General features: G+C 42.8%; 1 protein-coding gene across 1 annotated transcript in view; it reads left to right on the top strand.

The window, feature by feature from the left end:
* The window catches only part of SLC9A2 (solute carrier family 9 member A2), a 98968-nt gene that overhangs the window by 60185 nt on the left and 18604 nt on the right, over positions 1-20179 (top strand). The window contains exons 4-7 of the mRNA XM_042931877.1: positions 6252-6469; positions 6866-7068; positions 17197-17286; positions 17853-17923. Coding sequence (XP_042787811.1) covers positions 6252-6469; positions 6866-7068; positions 17197-17286; positions 17853-17923 — 582 coding nt within the window. The remainder of the gene's footprint in view (positions 1-6251; positions 6470-6865; positions 7069-17196; positions 17287-17852; positions 17924-20179) is intronic.

The raw sequence follows: 20179 nt of genomic DNA, 5'->3' as shown, positions 1-20179 counted from the left end.
ATATTTGATGGAGATTTAGAGTTAAGAGATTCAACTAGAATTTTCTAAAATGAGCCTGTCGTGGTTATTATTTTGAATTAAAAAAAGTTTAATGTTTATCTTGGAAAGAGAGAGAGACAGAGAGACAGAGAGTGAGTAGGGAAGGGGAAGAGAGAGTGAGAGAGAGAGAGACACAGAATCCAAAGCAGGCTCCAGGCTCTGAGCTGTCAGCACAGGGCCTGACGCAGGGCTTGAACTCACGAGCTACAAGCTCATGACCTGAGCCGAAGTTGGACGCTCAACCGACTGAGCTACCCAGGCGCCTCTGTTTAGGTTATTATTTTGGTGCAGATATTATCTGTCACACTGATGCTCAGAATGAGGATGAGAAGGCATGGATTTCAGGCATGAAATCGTCATGTGATCCCATGCTGATGGAGGAAGAAAATCTTAGTTCTCTGTAAGGACATTGCTACAGTGACATGCTTTGACATGACCCTGTGCCCAAGGACACTCCTGGCCACGCACTTCAGAGCCAGTGAGGCTGAAGACAGTCAGACACCAGCCTGGACCATTACCACCTCGTAAGTTTCTTGTGCCTGCTTTTAGAAAAATGAAGAAGATGCAAATTTATGGTGCCAAGACTGTCAGCTGCAGATGATGGTCTTTGCAGCGAGGAGAGAAGGTTTCTATTCTTCTCAGCTGCTGGGAGACTGTATTGTGTTTGCCTCCCTAATGGGTCGTTTTGTGTACTTACGAGATGATTGCAGTGAAGTGGTTTGACTTCAGGTCAGAGCGTAGCGCAACAAAAAACCCCTTTGCGATGAAAACACCACTAGGCCTTTGCTTGAGAGGCCACGTACATTATTAAGCTGTCCGTGACATGCCAGAACAGGGACACTTGGAACTTTTGTCCCCAGCCTGTAGAGCGCATCAATGTCCTAGACGTGCCCATGCTTCCTGAACGGGGAACTACCGGATGCCGAGGCCTCTGGTACCTGCCAGGGCCGTTCTTCTTCCTCCAGTGTCTCACTGTGCAGGTAGGAAGCGGCATTAAGTTACAGTGACATGTCTGGCAGACATGAGCATCACTGTGGTGTCGTGTTAAGGACACAAAGCCATGGAAATTGATACCATGGACATTCATGTAAAATTCATTCATGTCTTTTATTCTTACACCAAAGCTCTATCTCTTTCAATAATTTCTGAATAGAATTTTTGTTCAATTGCTCCCATAATGGACTGGAGCTTATTCTTTGCCTATATATGGTTTACATTTTGCCCAGTGACTGATGGGAACGTGATCTTAGAGGGAAATGTTTATCATATTCACAAAAACAATATTCTCCAGCCTTTTAAAAATCACTTTTGGAATGATTAAAATCCAATGCCAGGAGGGAGAGAGGGAAATAGGGGTAGTAAGAAAAGTATAGGGATTTCAACTCAGTAGCTGATGTTCTATTTAAAAAAAATAAAGCGAGGGGCGCCCGGGTGGCTCAGTCGGTTGGGCATCCGACTTCGGCTCAGGTCGTGATCTCGCGGTCCGTGAGTTCGAGCCCCGCGTCGGGCTCTGTGCTGACAGCTCAGAGCCTGGAGCCTCTTTCAGATTCTGTGTCTCCCTCTCTCTGCCCCTCCCCCGTTCATGCTCTGTCTCTCTCTGTCTCAAAAATAAATAAACGTTAAAAAAAAAATTAAAAAAAAAGTGATTAGAAAGAGCTGGGTAGTAAGTACTTTGGTGTTTATTCTGTATATTTGTATCTAAGCTTAAATGCTTTATAATAAAATCATTGTGAAGCACCCTTTGCGTAGCATTAGACCATTTCAGGAAGTAATGGGACCGTTATAATTTATTTTTGTTACAAATTTTCAACTTGACAACAATGAAGAAATGCTCACTAGTGTGTATTGCTGTGTGTATGTCTTTTTTGTATAAAAACATATGCTTTAGATTTTTAATCAGCTTAATCTGGCTTTTGCCTTCATTACTTTCTATTGGGTAAATCTTACTTTTTTAAGTCGGGTTAAAGAAAATCTAAAATATGGAAGCCGAAGATGTTCAGGAGTGTAGTTAACAAGTGGCTTCTATTCGGGGGGGGGGGGGGGGGGGGGGCGGGGCGCTGGTGAGATGCCCTGTAGACTTGCTCAGAGAGATGCTCCTTGCCATTCTGTTCTCCTCAGGCTCTCCCACCTGCTAGTGGACATTCCAGCCTTTGATTCAGGTTAGCGTGGCAAAGCTTCTGTTTGCCTCTGTCACCAAGCACACTTGAGCAACTCCGGTCACGCTCATCCAGAAACACGCACTTGACTGTGACCACCACACATCTGCTCAGTGACGGCCCCCTGAAGATTCTCATCCCCAGACTCTCCTTGAGAATATGGTACCTTCCATGGCAGAAGGGACTTTGCAGGCATGATTAAGTTAGAGCCTTGAGATGGGGAGATAACACTAGATGGTCTGGGTGGTCAGATCTGATCACATAGAACCTGAGGAGAGGATCGTAGGAGGAGGGTCAGAGTCGGAAGGAGATGGCCAAGGAAGTTGGCATGACCGGCTCGTGAGTCCAGACCTGTGAGCGGCCTCCAGAAACTAGAAAAAGTGAGAGCAGTCTCTCTAAAGAGCCTCCAGAAGGAATACAACCCTATCAGTCAGTACCTTGACTTCAGCCCAGTGAAAGTGGTTTTAGACTGCTGACCTCCAGAAGCATAAGATGATGAGTCTGTGTTGTTGTTGCTAAGTTCTGGCTAATTTCTTACAGCAGCCATACGAAGCTCATACAGAGGGGCTTGTATTTGAGACAGGATGAGCAAGGGCTTGGCAGAGGACTAAGACCTCTTCCCCATCGGAGGTAACCGGGCTCACAGAGAGCAAGGGTTACATCCTCAACAGTGCTGGCTTTGAGTCAGACTGCCTGAGTAAAAATCCTGGCACCACCATTTATTAGCAGTGTCATCTTGAATAAGAGGGCCTCTGTCTGCCTTTGTTTTCTCATCTGTAAAATGGGAATGATAACAGAACTTGCTTGAGAGGCTTGTAATGAGGCTAACTGACATAATCCACACAGGGAGCTTGCATAGCACCTGGCACAGCAGGGGTGCTATAAAGGTTGCTTGTTATTATACAAGCCCTCTGCTATGTCAAAGTCTTTGCTATGTGTTTGTGGTTGCTGAATTTTACTAGGTTATTTAATAAGGCACTCTTTCTTTCGGGAACCACGTGAATTATGCATTCCTCCCACATATAAATCTAAAAGAAGTACCCATTCGTTCTGGGGACAGTGGCATTGTAGCTAAATGCATGGTTCTTGACCTGATGGGGTCTTTGTTTTCTTTTAATAGGGGCACAAAAATAAATATACATTTTTTGTGTTTAAAAAACAGGTCTTTTTCTTGCAATGAAATATGTTCATGATTACCCGTTTAGGTCTTGATTCAGAGAGCCCTTAGGTTTGTGTTCTTTACCTATCCTTGTGCTCACAGTAGGAGGATTTTCCTAAAATACCAGCCATCTTCTCAAGGTCAGAAGGACTACATGTGGTGGTTGGGGGCAGGGTGCATTCAGGGTCCTTGTAGCTTTGAAGTTAGAATGTGGAAAACTTCACAGATCATGGCCAGCAATTGGTTTATGGCATGGTGGAAGGCGGACAGCTCACTCAAATTCTGTCTTCCTTCATTCTAGAACAGCCTCTCTCATAATGAAGTCATTTGGTACTTTCTAGTCCCCATGTCTCTGTATATTTTTTTTATCACTTAATTTATATCATGATAAGTGTACTCTTTAATGCTCATCCCCTATTACACTACCCCCCCCCCCCACCTCCTCTCTGGTAACCATCAGTTCTCTAAAGAGTCTGTTCTTGGTTTTCCTCTTTCTCTCCCCTTTTTTCCTTTGCTTGTGTGTTTTGTTTCTTAAATTTCACATATGAGTGAAATCACAGGGTATTTGCCTTTCTCTGACTGACTTAATTCTGCTTAGCATTATACTCTTGTAGCTCTATCCATGTTGTTGCAAATGGCAAGATTTCATTCTTTTTTATGGCCAAATAATATTCTGTTGGATATATACATATCCAACGCACACATATACATACCACATATTCTTTATCCATTCATCAGTTGATGGATACTTGGGCTGCTCCCATAGTTTGGCTATTGTAAATAACGCTGAAATAAACATAGGGGTGCATGTATCCCTTTGAATTAGTGTTTTTTTAACGTTTATTCATTTTTGAGAGACAGAGCATGAGTGGGAGAAGGGCAGAGACAGAGAGAGGGAGACACAGAATCTGAAGCAAGCTCCAGGCTCTGAGCTGTCAGCACAGAGCCCGATGTGGGGCTTGAACTCAAAAACTGCGAGATCGTGACCTGAGCCGAAGTCAGACGCTTAACTGACTGAGCCACCCAGGCACTCCTGAATTAGTGTTTTTGTATCTTTTGGGTAAATACCAAGTAGTGTGATTGCTGGATCATAGGGTAGTTCTATTTTTAATTTTTGAGGAACCTCCATATAGTCTTCCACGGTGGCTGCACTAGTGTGCATTCCCACCAGTAGGGCACAAGGGTTCCCTTTCTCCACATCTTTGCCAACACATGTTGTTTCTTATGTTTTTGATTTTAGCAATTTCTGACAGGTGTGAGGTGATACCTCATTGTAGTTTTGATTTGCATTTCCCTGATGATGAATGATGTAGAGCATCTTTTCATGTGTCTGTTGGCCAACTGAGTGCCTTCTTTGGAGAAATGTCTGTTCATGTCTTCTGCCCATTAAAAATTTTTTTATGCTTATTTTTGAGAGAGAGGGAGAAGGAGACTGAGCATGAATGGGGGAGGGGCAGAGAGAGAGGGAGACATAGGATCCAAAGTATGCTCCAGGCTCTGAGCTGTCAGCACAGAGCCTGACACGGGGCTCGGATTCACAGACCATGAGATCATGACCTGAGCTGAAGTCGCGCTCAACTGACTGAGCCGGCTAGGCGTCTTCTGCCCATTTTTTTTTTTTAATAGATTGGTTTTTTGGGGTGTTGAGTTGTAGAAGTTCTTAATATACTTTGGATACAAACCCTTTGTCAGATATATAATTTGCAAATCTTATCCCATTCAGTAGGTTGCCATTTAGTTTTGTTGGTTGTTTCCTTTGCTGTGCAGAAACTTTGTATTTTGATGAAGTCCCAGTAGTTTATTTTTGCTTTAATTTCCCTTGCCTCAGGAGACATATCTAGAAAAAATGTTGCTACAGCCGATGTCTAGTATCTGTGTCTCTTTAGATGGAACCTGGAATGAGCTGTCATCGGGCTCATACTGAATTTTCCTCTCTGGTTGCCATCTGAGTGGTCAGGGGTAGCATTCCAGACAGAGAGATGAGCTTATGCACACGGTGAGGCAAAAAGACAATAAAGAGCAGGGTGTGGTGGGGAAATTACAGTTGAGCCATATGGTGTATGCTGGGTGGAGAGGCTGTGTGGGAGATGAAACTGGAATTGTCCACTGAGGAAAGAGTATGAAGAGCTTTGGATGTCCAACTTAGGAGCATGAACTTGACCCTGAAGCCCTGCCCTCACCAGAGTGTGCACAGGTGCTCTATTAAAACAGATATATTCCGAGGGGGAAATAAGGGCTCTGTAGTCCCAGAGTTTTAGAAATGTTGGAGGAAACAAGAAAAAGGGCTTCTTTCCTCTTGGAGTTTCTCTGAGCCTATAAATACGTTGGGAATTTTCTAGGAGCACATACAGTAGATAGGTAGAAACGAGACCCGAAACTAAGGCTTTGGGATAAAAAAAGAATAAGTGGGTCTGGGAAATATTCAGGATGAGGGGTAGAAAACAATTGGTGACCAATTAGGTGGTGGGGTAGGGGGCACCAAGGAGGTGTGGCAGGGGAGAGAAGGCCAATGCCACTGCAGTTTCAAGTTCAGGGTTTTAGGCAATACCTTAGCATTTTAGGCACTGGAGGCATAGAGATGATGAAGCTGGTTTTGTGGGAAGACAACAGGTTTTGAATTTATCGTGGACTTGTTTTTGTGATGCTGGCAGGTGCCCGTGCCCATAGACTACAAAGCTGGGCAGAGCTGAGACGTTCAAGCCATAGGTACTGATGAAGACCTCCAGGGACAGTGGGGCTCCGATGATGCACGTCTCGTTCACTTACACCGGTCAATCAATAACACTATAGTGACTGGCAGAAGGGTAGAGCTGCCATTGAGCCCTTAAGTGCTGACACTCAATATTCTGATTAGGATCCATGTCATGTTTCAATAGGAGCTGCATCTTTTCTTGCAGAATCACCGCCTGTGCAATGACTATGAATAAGTATGTTGAAGAAAACGTATCTCAAAAGTCCTACACGACCATCAAGTATTTCATGAAGATGCTGAGCAGCGTCAGCGAGACCCTGATCTTCATCTTCATGGGCGTGTCCACCGTTGGAAAGAACCACGAGTGGAACTGGGCCTTCGTGTGCTTCACTCTTGCCTTCTGTCTCATCTGGCGAGCGCTGGGTAATGGTGCTTGTTTCGCAAATGAACACTCAGACGAATGGGGCTCGCTTCTTCTTGTCCTCCCTTTGGCTGCTGCTCCTTCCTCTTCTTCCTTGTCTTCTCCCTCGCCCTCTCCTCCCCCTCTTCCCCATTCCTGATAGATGCTTTCCATCCCCAAGTACCTTCGTGACTATGCTGTAAGTCAGACTGACCTCTCTGGGCCTCTCTGAGTCCACGTTTTCTCCCATTATCCTGGAACGAGGAAGCGCGCCTGAGAGCGGAGGTGCAGGGGAAGATCATGGGACTTAGATTAGATACCGTGCCCGTGTGCCACAGAAGCGCAGAAAATGAGTCTTCCTAGTTTCACGTCCCGGCCTCACACAGTCTGCTCTCTTTGGTTTTGCTTTTTGTTCTCAGGTGTCTTTGTCCTGACTCAGGTCATTAACTGGTTCCGGACGATTCCCCTGACCTTTAAGGATCAGTTCATCATTGCCTATGGAGGGCTCCGAGGTGCCATCTGCTTTGCGCTTGTGTTTCTCCTACCTGCTGCTGTGTTTCCTCGGAAAAAGCTGTTCATTACAGCTGCAATCGTTGTCATATTCTTTACTGTCTTCATCCTGGTGAGTAAGTTTCTTTGTTCCGGCACAGTCTGTCTGGTTACCAAGAGGAGACCAGATCTTTCAGGCTATCATAATGTACTCCTTTTGCAGGATACAAAGTGGCAAAGGTGGGTTGGAACTTTGGCAGTCGTGATGTTAGGGAAAGTGCTATCTTCTCATGTCACCTGATGGTACAGGACCCTGGGAGAATCCAGTTTGTTCGCTTGTCCCCCCCCACCCCCCCCACAGGAATTCTTATTTAAGGAAACTCAGCTAAGTGATCTAAGCTTACTACTGGAAACTTATGAACTGAGCTTGCTAACCCTTGTCATTTGTCTTACTCTCTGACCTAGTAAATGTGCTCGTTAAATGCTACTTGTGTGATGACCTTCCCACAGCAATTTGACATTAGTTGACTACATAGCAGTGTGTCCCTGCAAATGATGGGTGGTGTGAATACATGTTTAGTATCAGGAGGCAGAAAGTGTGGTAGGAAGAACACGGGCCCGTGTCAGGATCCTGACTTCGCCAACCAGTCTCTTTAAGTTAATGAGCCAGCCCTTAGGAGATTATATTTCGCAGATACTCACTTAGTAAATATGTATTGGGACTCCTACGATGTGCCAGACAGTGCTCTGTGGGCTTAGGATCCGTGACTGAACAAAACACAGAAATATCTCTGTCCTTGTGAACTTAGCATCCCAGAGGGGATGGCAGAAACTAGACCCCAGACATGGTGAGTGAGTAAATTATAGAGGATGTAAGAAGGTAAAAGGTGCTATATAAGGAGAAGTAAGGGCTCAGGTGAGGGTGGAGTGGTAAATGACAGGGGGTTGCAGCTCTTTTTAAAATTATTTTTAATGTTTATTTTGAAAGAGAGAGAGCGTGTGCGCAAGTGTGGCAGGGTCAGAGAAAGAGGAAAGAGAGAATCCCAGGCAAGGTCCACACTGTCAGCACAGAGCCCGATGTAGGATCAAATTCACAAAACCATGAGCTCGTGACCTGAACCAAGATCAAGAATTGGACGCTTCACCTACTGAGCCACCCAGACGCCCCAGGGGAGTTGCAGTTCTAAATAGAGTCGTCATGGAAGGCAACACTGGATCAAGTGACACTGGATCAAAGGCTGGTAGGGGGTGAAGGAATTAGCTGAGCTGAAGAACATTCTGGGCAGGTAGGACCATAGGTCTGCAGGCAATGTGTTCCTGGCCAGTGTAGCTGGAGGGATGGGGGATGAACACAGAGGACGCAAGGTCTTTGGGTCTGAGCAGCTAGGAGGAGCGACTTGCTCTTAAGTGAGGAGGGAAGGGTGTGGGTGGAAGGGATTGGACTCGATTACATGCAATGCTGGGTTAGGGGTGCTGCGTAAACCTACAAGCAGAGGGATGAGCAGGCAGGGTCCTAAGCCTGGGGTTTAGGAGATAGCTTGGTCATCTGCAGAGAGCTGGTGTTGGAAGCCATGAAACCGGACCTGTTGCCAAGGGAGTGAACATATATATCAAGGAAGCCAATATACAGGACCAGCAACTGGTCTCTGGGGCAGCCCAACTCTAAGACACTGGGGAGAAGAAGGAGGTAGCCAAGGACACTGAGAGCAAGTGATAATGACAAAGGGGGAAACCCAGGAGGTACTTTAAAAAAAAAAACAACTTTATTCAATAGTTCATCACAGAATGCTTCCTAGCTGCCTCACTCAGGTCTAAGCTCTTCTTATAGTATCTCATTCGATCCTCATAACAATTCTATGGCACAAAACTCTAGGACTCACTGTTACTAACCCCATATTACAGAGGGGGAAACTGAGACACTGAGCCTATGCTTAAGTCGCTTTCCTAAATTTACACACATAGTAAAAGGTGGTGCAGAGACCAATTTGGTCTTGACTCTCAATAAAGTACATAATAAGCATTCAGTATTGTGACTCATTGTGCTCCTTTTCCTCCCGCTGATCAGTTCTCCAAAAAGCAGTTCATCCTTTATCCGTTCATACCTCCCAGTGCTGGGGACAGTGGGTTGTCCTGTCTGAGGAATCCTGGAGAAGAATGCCTTGGGTGACCCTTTCCTAAGTCAAGAAGTAGCCATTTTTTGTTACTGTCTTTGTCCTCAGCACCTTCAGACTGCTGGTACCCATCAGTGATCCTGTGCCAGGTACTCAGACAAGGACTTTCCTCTGTGTATTATCTCATCTGCACAACAAACCTTTGAGCACAAGCCCAATGGGGCTGAAAGAGAGAAAGGAGACTGACTCAAGGACACACATAGGCGAATGACAGAAGCTGAGGTTAAGCCTAGGACTCTGACCCCACAGACGAGCTCAGAATGACTGAACTCCATTGACTTCACTCAGAAAAGACATTACCTATCAGATTATGATTCATAACAGTGCCGGTTATAGTCACACATACTAGTTGTGGTTCAAATATCCCATGTTGGCTTGAGTCCCCTTCTTACACTCAGTGAGTCACCTGGGGGTGTACAGGAGAAGCAAACTGACCTTGTCTTTATCTCTTTACTGTGGTGTTTACAGGATTCTTGTAAAAAGTCATCCAATTTGCTACCCCCACAGGTTACCTGAGGCAAAATTGTGCATTGAATCCATTTTGCCTTGAGCATTTTAATCTCTACGGAGCATCCATCCTGGGGCATCCGGCTCGAGGGGAAAAGTCAGGCGAGAGTGAGTGAACTACTGCCTCTCCTAGGCCAGCTGCCCTGTCCTTAGCACTCCTAGCGAGCCCTGCCAAGGCTTAGTCAGTGCTCTGGACTCCTCCGTGCCCTCAGAACTTAAGGTGTCAAATACAAAAATAGAACCAAGTCAGCCTGGGGTAACTAGGAACTAGGTCATTTGGAGATGAATATATCAGCTGCTATTAATTACCTACACAAGTGCTTCTCAAATACCTATAGTGCAGAACCAGCCCCCTCCCCCGACATCAGGGGCACATGCTTTTGTAAAATATAATGAAAAGGACTAAGGGGCGCCTGACTAAGGTGGCTCAGTCAGTTGAGTGTCCAACTTCAGCTGAGGTCATGATCTCACAGTTTGAGAGTGGGAGCCCCCATCAGGCTGGCTGCTGTCAGCGCAATGCCCGCCTTAGAACCTCTGCCTTGCTCACTCTCTCTGCCCCTCCCCTGCTCACACTACTCTCTCTCTAAAATGAATAAACATTAAAAAAAAATGACTAAATAGGAAGATGTAATTCAGGAGAGGACATACAACATACAACCTCAAATGTTTTAGTTATTAGAGTCAACAGGCAAGATTGCATTTCTACAATCAGAACAAACATAACATAGGGAAAAGGAAAGTATTACAGAAAAGTGTACAGTTATTCAATGAATGTGTGTATATAGGTGATTAATATAGAGTGCCATTATTATGCTTATAGTATCTTGGCTTTTTGGAACTGTAAATCAACCAAAAGATACAGGTGAACTTGACATACGCATATTTAAAGCCTACACACCCAGTTTGAATGAACAGCATGTATATCCAGACTTAACTGCGATTAACAGAGTTTTTGATGCGACAAATGAAAAAACACCGGCCACAAACAGAATAGTTTAGATGTATTTGCTATATTTGGTATAGTAGGTATATCAAATTAACCCTTCAGTGATGGAGATATTTGGGGGTCAACATTTGGGAGTCTGTAAGCATACACCATGGATAGTCTTCTCCTCTGATTCAGCTTAAGGATAACCTGGCAAAGCTCTCTCTGGTGCCCCTGAAGGAGAGGAATTTCTATAGTTCCATACTTCCCATAATCTTCCTGTCACTGTTGTTTGCCCACCCTTTTGTGTGGACAGATTGGAGACTAATGTATCTGGCTCTTTTTATTTTTATTTTTTAATTTTTTTTAATGTTTATTCATTTCTGACAGAGTGGGAGGGCAGAGAGAGAGAGGCAGACACAGAAACCAAAGCAGGATCCAGGCTCTGAGCTGTCAGCATAGAGCCAGATGCGGGGCTTGAACCCACAAACCATGAGATCATGACCTGAGCCAAAGTTGGACGCTTAACCAACTGAGCCACCTAGGCTCCCCTGAATCTAGTTCTTAAGAGCCTCTGGGTTATGAACACACACATGCACACACACACAAATGGCACACACACTTCCTTAAGAGAGGATATTTTTTCCAGAATACATCCATAATTAAGGGACTCGGGGAAAGAAGCCTGGAAGAAAATACTTAAGTGGATTATAAACATACCAGAAATAATTATAATATATGCATAAAATTGTGCCTTCTGATTAAGGGCTATGCATTCTTTCTCAAATGACAACTTTTATGTTGATGGATCTATCATGAAACTTCAAAATGCCTTCCCCCCTTATTTCACTATTTCTTATATGATGAGCGCCTCCGTTCTAATACTGTTGAGTTATCAGCACTATATTCTAAAATAGAATTCCATGTGACATGGTTTATTGTGTGACACCAAGATTTATAATGAGAATTTTAGCGTTCCTTGAGTCATGGTGATAATTAGAGAAAGTTGCCTCTTTATGAAACACATTAACATGTTACCAGAGTACAGTCTTGCTTGTGGAATATTGAATGAGTAAACAATCTGATCCCTTGAGCATGTGAATTCATTTTCTTTTAGATAAGATAGGTAATGATACATAAAATATAAGCTGTCTCTCCTGTTTTAAAATTATATTCAAGATTGGGGATGAGGTAGAGTCCAGGCTGTCCTGGCCAGTCTCTTTCAGTCTCCACTGCAGATAAGTGTTGTTGTAAGTCGTTGTTCAGAACTGTAAAGCATCTGAGATTTTACCCTGTTTGCAAGTTAACAAGTTTAACCTGCTTGTCAAATTTCCATGGACACTTGCAGACGATTCCATGAATCAGAGAAGTCAGAGAAGATTCTGACTCGTGACTCACTTTCTCACACATGGCCAAAGGAGTAGCCGGAGCTTCGTGTTGGTTTGTGTCAGTGTTCCATCCCCCGGGGTTTCCCCACAGAGGACTCAGAATGGAGGTCTGCACGTGTGGTGCGTGGCAGGAGACGGGACACAGGCACTGAGCGTGAGACTCTATCTCTCTTTGTCTTGAGGGGGATATTACCTCATCCCTCAATGTTGCTTGTTGCAAATGCAACCCTGAAAAATGGCCTGGGTAACAGTGGTTGAGGCCCCGCATTATTGGTACCCCCTGCAAGAATGGGTGGGACACTCAGGACCCGAGGTGGGCTGGCCTTTTTCAACAACAAGTATCTCTGCTGACTTAGCCTCTCAAACTGGGCCAATGATGCCAACTATTTTATAGATATTGCGAGGACCTTCAAGTGTGCTTTGATTTGTTAAATGAATGGTCATATTTAAGATATGTATGTAGTGTAACAGTGACACCTTCCATATTTAATTAACATGCATCATTACTAAGTGAGTGGGGAGGGGGCTATGAAATTAACAAAAATTCATTCTGGTCCTACAGTAAAATGACAAGATGATCAGGAATTTTTAAGATAAGAAAAAAAAAAGTAGGTGAATAATTTAGGATGTGGGAGAAAGCATAAAGATAGTTCCAGGGGTTTGTGACTGAGCAACCAGGTGAGAGAAGGCAATGTTTAAATTAATACCAGGGGTGGGTATTGGGTTTGAAGGGTGGGGAACCAGATGTTCAGTTTTGGACATGTACATTTTGGATATGAATATTTGCCTATTAGACATCTAAATGGAAATATTGACTAGGCAATTATATATATGGGTCTAGAATTTATGAAAGAAGCTGTCTCCTCACTGGGAGATAGAAATTTGAGACTCTGGTATATACATGGTTTTTAAAGCATGAGTCTGGAAGAAACTATTCAGGAGCAAGCATAGGAGGAATATGGAAGAGGAGGCCTATCCATATTGAGAAGTCAAGAAAATGTTTAGGAACCAGCCTAGGAGAATGAAAAAGGTGAATAGTAAAGTGGGGGAAAGATCAAGAGGGGCTCATCCAGAAGTCAAGTGAAGAAAGTGTTCAGGAAGGAGAGGGTTCTGGTAACTGTGATAAAGGGGGTGCATGGTCAGGTGAGATGGGAGCAGAGAGTGGACTGTTGGATGCAGCAAGTCTGTGATGAGTGGACATCTTCACAAGAGTGCTGGGGTTCGATGGTGAGGAAACACCAGTCGATTGGATTCCAGGGAGAAGGATAAAGAGAGATCGAAGACAGGAGACATAAGGCAAGTCTGTTGAGATCTGGGAGAGGAAAGGGGCAGTAGCTAGAAGGGACTGTTTGGGCTTTTGTTTGTGTTTTTCAAAGTAGAAGCTATAGTAGCATGCCTGAATGCTGGTACAGTAGAGAGAAACATTGATGGCACAGTAAAGGGAAAGACTTGGTTTAGGGGAAGAGACAGACAGATGATGGCCAGATACCGGGCAATGTGGTTAAGCTCAGAAAGAAATGTAAACAGAAGCCGGGAGACTGGGGGGTGAAGAGCGTGAGCACCGTGTGAACACTTTTATGGTTCTTGCCCACTTATCCCATTCAAAAATAAATACTGTGTGTGCAACTGGGTTTACAGTCTCTGTGATCAAGTTTGTAATGTGAGCACGGCCTTACATAGGATAAGGGCTACGCATAGCAATGATAGCGCCATTTTTTAATAAGAGTTTCCTCAAGTTGTTCTGGAAATTGTCTGCTAAATCAGCAAAGAAATAGAAGGTAGTTCCCCCCCCCCCACCAACCTCCTTATTATTATTTTCTTTTGGTAAAATTTAATTAAAACCAACCAACCAACTCATTTTCTTCCAAAAGCTTAAAGCAAAAGAATGCTCATTACTTAATCAGACAGCAGTTCTTTTTCGTGACTTGTTACTGGGAACAGAAGCAGGCAAGGTGGGTGGAAACAGGGGTGGCACCAGGTAGAAAACAAGGCTCACCTCGCTGTCCTTCTGTTTGCACCTGCTATTAAATATTCCCTTCCATGGGGTCTGGCCCTGCGGTGTTATGTTCTCTGTGCCAAAGCCGAATGAATGGGTGAACATTTTACTCGTACTTTGTAGATGCGCTTTTCAGTGGTTTGATGGAGGACCAAGGGGTTTCTTTATTTTGTTTTTAACCCACATGGATGGTAACAAGCTGATCAGGTTGCTTCCCAAGTGACCTAAATTAGAAATTTTCCAGTGTGGTAAAATAAGGTGACTTCTCAAGGGTTAGTTGTTGTTGTTGTTGTTTTCCCCCTTTGTTTCTCCCAACCCAAGACCCAGGGCTCCTAGAAGAGAGCATCCAGCTTGGGGAACTTAATATGACATATGCAGATGCCACATACTCTGCCTCCAAAATAGATGGGCTGAGGAAGGAAGGAAGAAGGGAAGGAGAGGAACCTATCAAATAATTCCTGTTGACATGACATGACAACTGCAAATACTTCAAAGAGCAAATAGGAGACTCTTAAAGGAGCTGTTTAAGAACAGGTTGTCAAAATATTGTACCAGTGATCCATTGCATATAACCGATAGATTTTATTAATTATAAACTATAAAATAGGTGGTGTTTTTGGAAACTGGATTTGCCCTAATCACCAGACCGCACTTGCTTCCTGTAGTTGATCAGTTTTCTTTTATTTGTAGCAGTACATTAACTTCTAGATTATATGTCTGGTGGAAGGAGTCCACATGTGGATCGGGGCCTGTGTCCTGTCTTTATTTTTATGTCCCCTATATTACAATGCCTGGGCCCTTGTTTATTTTTTTACTAAATGGATACTGATAGAAAAAAAGCATGCAAAACAACCGCGAGTGTCCTTAGAACACATTAGATAGTTTCTACATGACACTGATTTTGTTGATTTTTTTTTTCCTGGAGTGATTATTAAATCAGTGTTTTCATGGAATCTCAAATTCAATGGAATCACCCATCTCTGTAGCCACGTGTTTACACCTATTTTCATTTATAGAAGTTAAAAATTACAGAATACTTGTTGATTGGAAAACTGTGCATCACCTCTTATATTATTTCAGAGAGACAGACTGAAATGCAAATAGAACATAATGTGTCTTATATACCAAATTTGGTCAAAATCAGTTCACACCCCAGAAAGTTAAACTTAAAAATACCTGAAGCTGGATTGATAGAACACAGTGGATAATAACCTCCTTTAAAAAGTGTGTGTGTTTCTCCCTCTCTCTCTGACCCTCCCCCACTCACACTCTGTGTATCTCTCTCTCTCGCAAAAATAAACATTAAAAAAATTTTTAAAAAAGGTGGGGAGAACCTGGGTGGCTCAGTCGGTTAAGGGGCTGACTTTGGCTCAGGTCATGATCTCACAGTTCATGGGTTCAAGCCCCATGTCAAGCTCTGTGCTGACAGCTTAGAGCCTGGAGTCTGCTTCGGATTCTGTGTTTCCCTCTCTCTCTGACCCTCCCCTGCTCATGCTCTGTGTCTCTCTCTCAAAAATAAATAAACATTAAAAAAAAGTTTAAAAAGTGTGTGTGTGTGTGTGTGTCACAGTTTATATTATCAAAAACATTCTCAAAGACATGTGGAAAGGCAAGACAAAATCAAATACATGGCAGGGAACATATCTCAATATGTGTATCCACCCCCCCCAAAAAAACCCAGTTACCACCCCCCCATTCATGTGTTTCCCATGCCAAGAAGGGCCACCCATCTGCCTACCATGCAGCAGACTTGGGGCTCTTCCTTGACCCCACATTTTCACCACCCCTTACCTGGCCTGTTTTAGTGCTAGTATCTCATAGTTTTAAGTCTATTAACTGATTGTTTTGATATCTGTAACTTCCTCCTCATTCTTCTTTTTCTAAGTTTTCCTGGCTACCTGTACTCTTCCAGACTAATTTAGAGCCAGCCTCTTAAGTTCTGTTAGTAAAAATACTTTGGAGTATGTTACCGGAATTTTATTGCATGTACTGAGATAAAATTGTCAGGATCATACTGTAATGTAATCCCATCTAGGAACTGTGTCTTTTTAAAACTCAAATCTTTTAAATATCCTTTATTAATTTTTATGGTTATTTTTATAAAGGTTTTGTGCATTTCAAGATGGGAGCATATATTTCATAATATGCGTATATGGAGTATATAATATATATTTAGTATCTATATAGTATACTAGTGTATATTTTATATGTTATTATATACTGGCACACACTAGTATTATATATATGTGTTCTTTCATGTAAGTGTTCTGTTTCTTTTTTGAAATTAGGATATGGGATAGATTTGTGTATGTTGATTTTGTGTCTAGTGACTTTATTAAACTTTCTTGGTATTTCTTAATGAAAAAAGATCGTCTTAGATATTTTAGGACAAAAACTAGATCGCTCACGAGCAACAAAAATCTTGTTATTTCATTTTTATTATCTCTACTTCTACCTGTTTGTCTCTTATTAAATTGGCTGGGACATGTCGAACTGTGTCAAATAGCAGATAAGGAGTATCCTTGTGTTATTTCTAGTTCTAATGGAAAGGCTTTTAATGTTTAATGATTAAGTCAGGTGTTCACTACAGATTTCTGGCAGATGTTTTTTTTTTTTATATTAAGGATATTTTTTTCTTTTCTTAGATTACTAAATACCTTATGGTTCTGTCCATTTTTCAAGTTCTCAAACGTGCCCAAACCCCTCTGTACCCTTTCTCACTGCTGATTCTTTGCTCGTGTTTGGTCCTGCTACGATACGCTTCTGATGTCTTTTAAGACTGTTATCCAGTATTCCCTCTCCAGGAAGCCTTCCTGGATGGGCTTCCTCGGTACCTCTCATTCTTCCTTTTGCCTACTTTATAACTGTTTTTGGTGTATCCTTCTCTCTGTAAAATTACAAAGTCCTAGAGCTGAGTGCCTTAACTTTGTCCCAAATGCCCAAGACCCTAACATTTGTGCAGAAGTTCAATAAAGTGGTTTTAATAAAGTAATGAATATAAGAATTACTGAAAAGTTTTCTATGGTTACTGCAAGTAGGTGATTCCTCTGACTTGGGTAATACTTTACTATTTCTTAGAATTTCTTTCTTTCTCTGTTTCTTAGAATAACTTACTTAGAGTCTGTTTGCAACGTCTTGTACTTTGTCCATTGTTGTGTTTCTAGTAGAGGAGGGCATCTTTTGTTAGTTATCAAAGCTTGGAAGAATAAAAGTTATTCTTGAATTTTTAACTTAATTTTATAAGAAGATACACTTTTTTTTTTTTCCTATGTAGGGAATTACTATCCGACCGCTGGTGGAATTTCTAGATGTGAAGAAGTCCAATAAGAAACAGCAAGCGGTCAGTGAAGAAATCCATTGCCGGGTAAGTGTTAATGTAATGTAATGGTTTAAATGATAAGAGAAAAAATTGTTGGATTCGGTCGACCACTTGATATTAAGGTGTTCATTTCCTGAAGGAGGGGGAAATGGCAAAGGATAAAAGGGAAGGGGGGCCAAGGAAGGCATGAGTAGGGGGAATAGAATGAGCACAACCCCATAGTGGCTTCTCCAAATTGACCCGCTAGACCTCTTGGGAATAGGGGCCCAAGAAATCCCTCTTGTTACTTCATTCAACCTGAAAATGTTTCTGCTGGAAAACTATCACTGTATGTCATTATTTTCCAAAATTATGAGCAAAGTGTTACGATGAGAAAGCTAACCTGAGAATTGCCTAATATTGATATAATACACATCAATTTGTTTGGAGTTGAATTATTGTTTTGTGGCTTGCAGTAAAAACAAAACAAAATGAGCAAACAACCCAACAACAACAACAGCAAACAAAACAAAAAATGATCCGCATCTTCAGAATTTAGAAGTGATAGCAGTAGAGTGGAAATTAGTGATTTCAGGTAACAATTAATCAAGAGCCTGCTTTTTCCGTTTTAGTTTTTTGATCATGTGAAGACTGGGATTGAAGATGTTTGTGGACATTGGGGTCACAACTTTTGGAGAGACAAGTAAGAAGGTCTTGCACCATTATATTCTGAAGTGGCTCTGGCTCGCTCTGGAAGCAGGGCTTACTGAGCTGTGTTACTTTTCTGAGTTGCACACCTTTCCTGCGCTGTGCCAGCCTCTGTCCTTTAAGATAAAGTTCAACAACCACAGACACCTAGAACAAGTTAGAAGCTTACTTTTCTCTTCTGTAAAAAGCCAGAGCTCTGTAGACCATGTAGGCATTAATAGGTGAGCTCCGCTCCACGGACCGCTTGTGGTTCTCGGGACCCTTCTGTCTAGGTGAATCCACCAACAACTTCCGTTTCCAAGGTTGCCTCTTAGACCAGAGTGGCTGCTGCAGCATTAGTCATCATGCACACATTCCAGGCTGCACGTAGGAAGAAAGATAATGAAGAGACAAGGAATATGTACCAGCTTCCTCTGAAATGGAGCTGTCCGAAGCTTTCACAGAATTCTTCCAGTTAACACACATGGCCTGGCCCTATAGGGCCAGGGCTCCATCACGTGGGCAGTTCTCACTGCACAGGAGGCTGAGGAATGTAGTCCATTTGGTTAAAAACTGAGGGTTCTGTTACTGTCTGTTCTCCCACACTTGTTGAGGGGCTTTGTCCAGTGCAGAGCTTCAGAGCACCTGAGGATATAAATAGAATAACACGCGTTTTACAAATAGATTTAAAATACAAATAACAAAGGCTTTTCAATCTACACTTACATGAAATATTGTGTGTGCTTATATAAATGTGTCTGTCTCTGTCCGTTTTTGTTTGTTTCTTTGTCCTTGTTTTGTTTTGTTTTAACCTTTAAAGTCTCTGCAGTGGATAAAGAAGATTCAGTGCTTCTCCTCAAGGATCTTAGAGTTGAAATGGACAAGGTACACTAGCCAGGCAGAGTTAGGTACAGAATTAGGTACATGCTTTCATATTAACTGAAAACCGGACTTATGGGATCAAGCAGTAAGGATTAGTGTGACAGCAGGGCTGGGGACCACAGAGTGGAGGAGCCAGCCCACCGGACCACCAGGAGCTGATCGTGCACCTTCACTGCCATCTACATGGGTAGGTTGAGTCAGCCATGGCAGGAGTTTGCCATGGAACTAACAAATGCTCTGAACCAGAGCCTTTTTCTGGTTTGTCATAAAACAATTTGTTAACACTTATCAGCCCATCACTGTTGAAGAAAGCCTTTTGAAAGAGACAGACAGACAGACAGATTTAAACTATATTTTGGTAGATTCCTCTTCTGCTTGCCTTTGCTTTCCTGACTTGCTAGATCCCCTCCCTCTCCCTGCTAACTTACGTGAAGTTGACCAACGTACCAATTTATGCAGTTTCACGTAAGGGAGTTTTTGCATGCTTACTGTTTGTTTACATGTTCCAACATGGTATTGGATTACACGAGAAATATAAACCATGAACTCAGGACTTTAAAATTTTGCAATAAAATAAAGGTAACAACACAGACACACAGCAAACCGGTGTGTGTGTACGTATGTGTGTGTGTGTGTGATATCATTAGGTGATCAAATGAGTTACAGAGACTCTAAGTACGAGAACAACCTTTACAAACCTGGCTACACTTTTCTATTAATGTAGAAAAGTTCCTTGGACCTTTTAGTGGACCTTGGTGGACCTTTCAGTAACCTTTAGTGTTACTTTATTAAGTAAAGAAAAAATATTTTATTTGTCTGGAGAGAGTGCCCAGTTAGCCACATGGGAGCACAAAGTAATAAAGCAAACTGAAATCTCCATCATAAAAATATGGAGAAAAATGGCCATTTATCTTGGGCAGGATTTTACATTTTTTGCAGGCGGGAGGTAGATGAGAGAACCTACCTATCTCTGTTGTGACTTTCTACGCTACCCTGCTTTACATCCCTGGGACCTTCCTAACAAAGATGGATCCTTGTCTTTGCCAAGCCAGCAGTACAGACTTTTCTGCCTTTCTCTCTCTCTTGTTTTCTCAGCCCGGTCCGTTTTCCACCTGTATCCTCCCTTTCCACCCGACCACTTTTCTCCCTTCTCTAGGCACCCCTTCCTTCCCTGGAGGGACAGGAGAGTATAGTAGCCCACAACAGTTGGTTCCTTTCCAAAGGGACAATGCAATTAAAGATTTATACCACTCCTCTGCCTCCCAAACAGGGGGAAGTAGACATGAGTAGATAGATGTAGGCATCAGGTCCGCAGCCCCTGGGACAGTGGTAGGAGGGATTGGTGGACCCTGTGATTCTGTGGGTTTGATCTGGAACAGCAGAGAAAAGT

This window comes from Panthera leo, chromosome A3 (assembly GCF_018350215.1).
Source record: "Panthera leo isolate Ple1 chromosome A3, P.leo_Ple1_pat1.1, whole genome shotgun sequence".
Taxonomy (NCBI): Eukaryota; Metazoa; Chordata; class Mammalia; order Carnivora; family Felidae; genus Panthera; species Panthera leo.
The sequence above is the reverse complement of the archived record's forward strand: the minus strand, read 5'-3'. Positions and strand labels throughout refer to the sequence as shown.